This window comes from Triticum urartu, chromosome 1A (assembly GCF_056163025.1).
Source record: "Triticum urartu cultivar PI428250 chromosome 1A, HENAU_Tu73, whole genome shotgun sequence".
Lineage (NCBI taxonomy): Eukaryota > Viridiplantae > Streptophyta > Magnoliopsida > Poales > Poaceae > Triticum > Triticum urartu.
The window spans coordinates 497321157-497325096 of record NC_141873.1 but is presented as its reverse complement, the minus strand read 5'-3'; the positions used below and the strand labels follow the sequence as shown (position 1 = coordinate 497325096).

The 3940-nt window shown below is 58.5% G+C and overlaps 1 protein-coding gene across 1 annotated transcript; it reads right to left on the bottom strand.

The window, feature by feature from the left end:
* Positions 1-351: 351 nt before the first annotated feature.
* LOC147991946 (uncharacterized) lies at positions 352-3196 on the bottom strand. The gene is made up of 6 exons (XM_087538880.1): positions 2652-3196; positions 1989-2189; positions 1697-1883; positions 1360-1570; positions 984-1173; positions 352-586 (listed from the first exon to the last, which is right to left on the bottom strand). The coding sequence occupies exons 1-6, from the start codon at positions 3194-3196 to the stop codon at positions 352-354; spliced, it is 1569 nt and encodes a 522-aa protein (XP_087395006.1).
* Positions 3197-3940: the final 744 nt, after the last annotated feature.

Below are 3940 nucleotides of genomic sequence, written 5' to 3'. Positions count from 1 at the left end.
AAGCTTCTTCTTGAAGGTCCTTGTCTTGAGACCCCTCAGGACCTCTGCGTTGGCACGTTCGGCATGGCCGTTGCTCCTGGGGTGCGCCACAGAGGCGTAGCAGATCTGCGTTCCAACGTTAGCACAATACGTTTTGAAGAGATTGCTAGTGAACTGCGAGCCGTTGTCGGTGATGATGCGGTTAGGGACCCCAAATCGGCTTACGAGGCCCTTGATGAACTTGACTGCTGACCCGGCCGGGATGGTGCAGACAGCTTCCACTTCCGCCCACTTGGTGAATTTGTCAATGGCGACGTAGAGGTAGCGATAGCCTCCCGGCGCTCGAGGGAATGGACCCAGGATATCCAGTCCCTAGACCGCAAATTTCCATGAGAGTAGGATAGTCTGGAGGTCCTGAGCAGGCTGGTGGATCTTCTTGGCGTGGAACCAGCAGGCCTCACAAGATTTCACCAGCTCGGCCACATCGTTGAGTGCCGTGGTCCAGTAAAACCCGCCGCGGAGAGCCTTGCCGACCAGGATGCGCGACGACGAGTGGTGCCCACAGTCTCCGCCATGTATGTTAGCCAGCAACTCCTTCCCATGTTCCCTGGAAATGCATCATAGAGAAACATCATTTGGCCGCTTCCTGTATAGCTCACCGTCCTGAATGTAGTACGCTGTAGCCTTCCAGGCCACACGTTCCGCATCTTCCTCCTTCTCCGGCAGTGTGCCTTCTGTCAAGTATGCCTTGAACTCTTGATCCAGCTCCCCTCCTGAGGCTCGAGTGCTAAGAGGAGGCACGCTCCTAAGGTCGGGCCACATGCGGGGGCTCCCGAGGCTGGAGGCTGGGGGAGTTCCTCCTGAGATGGCACCGGCTCCGCAGGCGGAGGTGCGCCGAGGGCTTGAAGAGCCACTCCTCGAAGACGCCAGGCTCTTGGGGTTGCTGCTTGGATGCTCTTCTGGCGATGTCATCGGCCTCTTTGTTGGTGCCACGAGGTACATGCTGTAGTCCCAGACCCAGGAATTGCATCTCCATTTTGCACACCTCCGCGAGGTATGCCTCCATGTGCTCATTCTTTGGCTCGCACACCTTGTTGGAGAAGTTGACGAGGAGCTGTGAGTCTCCTTTGACGGTGAGGCGCTTCACTCCCAGGGCCACTGCCGCTTTGAGGCCGGCGATGAGGCCCTCGTACTCTACGATGTTGTTGGAGACCTTCTTGCCCTGCTGGAAGCAGAGTTGCACGGCGTAGTAAAGCTTGTCTTGAGTGGGTGAGATAAGCACGACTCCAGCCCCCGCGCCCTGACGTGCAAACGCGCCGTCAAAGTACATGACCCAACCATCTGGTGCCGCACTTCCTGGCCAAAGGGATCGGTTCTCACCTGCTTCGAGCTCTGGGGTGTTAGTCCATTCCGCCACAAAGTCGGTTAGTGCAGCCCCCTTGATGACTCTGGTTGTGCTGAACTCCAGGTCGAACGCCTGCAGCTCGATGTTCCATTCGGTGACCCTTCCCGCTGCATTGGGGCTTCTGAGCGCTCTCTCCAATGGGTAGGCTAAAACGACCTTGACGGGGTGACCTTGGAAGTAGTGGCGCTACTTGCGTGAGGCCACCAGGAGTGTGAGCAAGAGCTTCTGAGGCATGGGGTATCACGCCCTCGCATCTCGCAGGACTGTGTTGATGAAGTATACTGGATGCTCGACCAGGCTGGGAGAGCTTACGGGAATTTTAGCTCCCGGGGACTGTGGTGTTTCCTGCGGGTTTCCATCTCCTTGGGCTTGATGACCTGTCATGCCAGCCGTTGTCTCAGGTGCATCATCTTGGTGCTGAGCTTCCTCATCCTTCTTGGTGACTCCACTTGGTGGGTCCTTGACCCCGGGCCCCTCCCTGAGGGCCACCAACGCCGCTCTGGTGGAGTAGGGTGTGGCGGATAGGTAGAGTACCAAGGGCTCGCGAGGACGAGGCGCCACCATCACCGGTGGGCTGGTCAAGTATTTCTTGAGGTCTTGAAACGCCAGGTCAGCCTCGGGGGTCCATTCGAACATACCCTTCTTCTTCATCAGCTTGAAGAACGGCAGTGCGTGCTCCCCTAACTTGGAGATGAAACGTCCCAACGAAGTCACGTAGCCTGCAAGCTTCTGCATCTCCTTGAGGTTTTGTGGTGGGCTCATGTCTTCAATTGCCTTGACCATCTCTGGGTTGGCCTCGATCCTCCTGTGAGACATGAGGAAGCCCAGCAGCTTGCCTGAAGGGACACCAAACATGCACTTCTCCGGGTTGAGCTACAGGTCCACCTGGCGTAGGCTCGCGAAGGTCTCCTCCATGTCCTGAATTAGAGTTCTTGCCTCCCGAGATTTCACCACAATGTCATCGACGTAGGCCTCGGTGTTTCTCCCGAGCTGCTGCCCCAAGGCGATGTGCATCAGCCGCTCGAAGGTTGCTCCCGTGTTACGCAGTTCGAACGACATGCAGGTGTAGAAGTACACCCCGCATGGGGTTAGGAAAGTTTTCTTCTCCTCATCTTCCAGCGCCATCTTGATCTAGTGGTAGCCTGAGAACGCATCCAGGAAACATAGCAGGTCGCACTCGGCAGTGGAGTCGACAATCTGGTCAATACGCGGCAACGGGAACGGGTCTTGAGGACAAGCCTTATTGAGGTTGGTGAAGTCGACACACATGCGCTCCTTCCCTCCTTTCTTTGGCACGAAGACCGGGTTCGCCAGCCACTCCGGGTACCGGACTTCGCGAATGACACCTGCTGCCTCCAGCTTGCAGGTTTCCTGAACAATAAAAGACTGCTTCTCCATGGATTTCCTCCTGGCCCTCTGCTTCACAGGGCGCACGTTGGGGCATACCCTCAGATGGTGCTCGATCACTTTCCTCGGGACCCCAGCCAGTTTCTTGGGTTCCCAGGCAAATACTTCCCTGTTTGCCCACAAGAAGTCCACCAACTCTTTTTCTTGATCTGGGGCGAGGTCGGCGCCTATGGTAAAGGTGGCATCAGAGGCCCCGTCTTTGTCGACCTGTATCTGCTTCGTCCTGGCTTGGCCCTGAGTGAATAGCTGCTTCTTCTTGGTCAGCGCAGCCCCCTTGGCTCTAGGCCCTGCCTTTTTGGTCGGGCAAGCTGCCTCCATGGCCCTGAAGGCGAGCTTGAGGGCCGCCATGGCTTCCTTGGTGTCCCCGACCACGGTGAGGACGTCCTTGCTTCCTGGCATCTTCATGAGGTTGTAGGCTGGATGAGTGGCTGCCATGAACTGGGCCAGCGCCGGGTACCCGAGGATGGCGTTGTACGGCAAGCCGATGCGGGCGATGTCAAAGTCGATCAACTCGGTGCGGTAGTTGTAGCGTGTGCCGATAGTCACAGGGAGGCAGATCTGCCCCAGGGGTCAGAGGAGCCGCCAACGACCCCGAAAAGAGGCTTGCTAGGGCGGAGCCGCTTGAGTGGTACGTGAAGGAGGCTGAAAGCCTCCACGGAGAACACGTTGAGGCCGGCGCCACCGTCGGTGAGGGTCTTGGTAAAGGCTACACCACAGATGGTGGGCGTGCAGAGCATCGAAAGTACGCCCAAGCCAATGGTGTTGACCGGGGATCCCCGAGTTGAAGATCAGGTCGGCCTTGGGTGCCGCCCAACTCGGGGGTGCCCCCTGCCACATGGAGACGGCGCTGATCTGGCAAAAGAACGGCTTGGCGTGACCATCCAAGGGCGGCGCCTGCGAGCCACCGAGGAGGGCCGCGATGACAGGGGTGTCGGTCCTCCGAAGCGTGCGATGAAGAGGTCATGCAGCTCCTCCCAGGAGGCCACGGAAGATTCTGACAGATGGAGGAGCCAGGCGCGCGGCACGCCAGCCAGGGCCATTGGGAGCCAGTTGGCCATGACCTTACCGTCACCCCCAGCCTCCAAGATGGCCTCCCCGTATGGTAGCAGGAAGGCTGCCGGATCCGCCGCGCCATCGTAACGGGGCGGC

Coding starts and splice junctions, on each gene's coding strand:
- LOC147991946 (XM_087538880.1), bottom strand. CDS start 3,196: ATGAAGATGCCAGGAAGCAAGGACGTCCTCACCGTGGTCGGGGACACC. Junction 1,884..1,988: donor ACCCCCGAGGCTGACCTGGC/GTTTCAAGACCT, acceptor CTACTCCACCAG/AGCGGCGTTGGTGGCCCTCA. Junction 587..983: donor TTCCTGGGTCTGGGACTACA/GCATGTACCTCG, acceptor ATGCATTTCCAG/GGAACATGGGAAGGAGTTGC.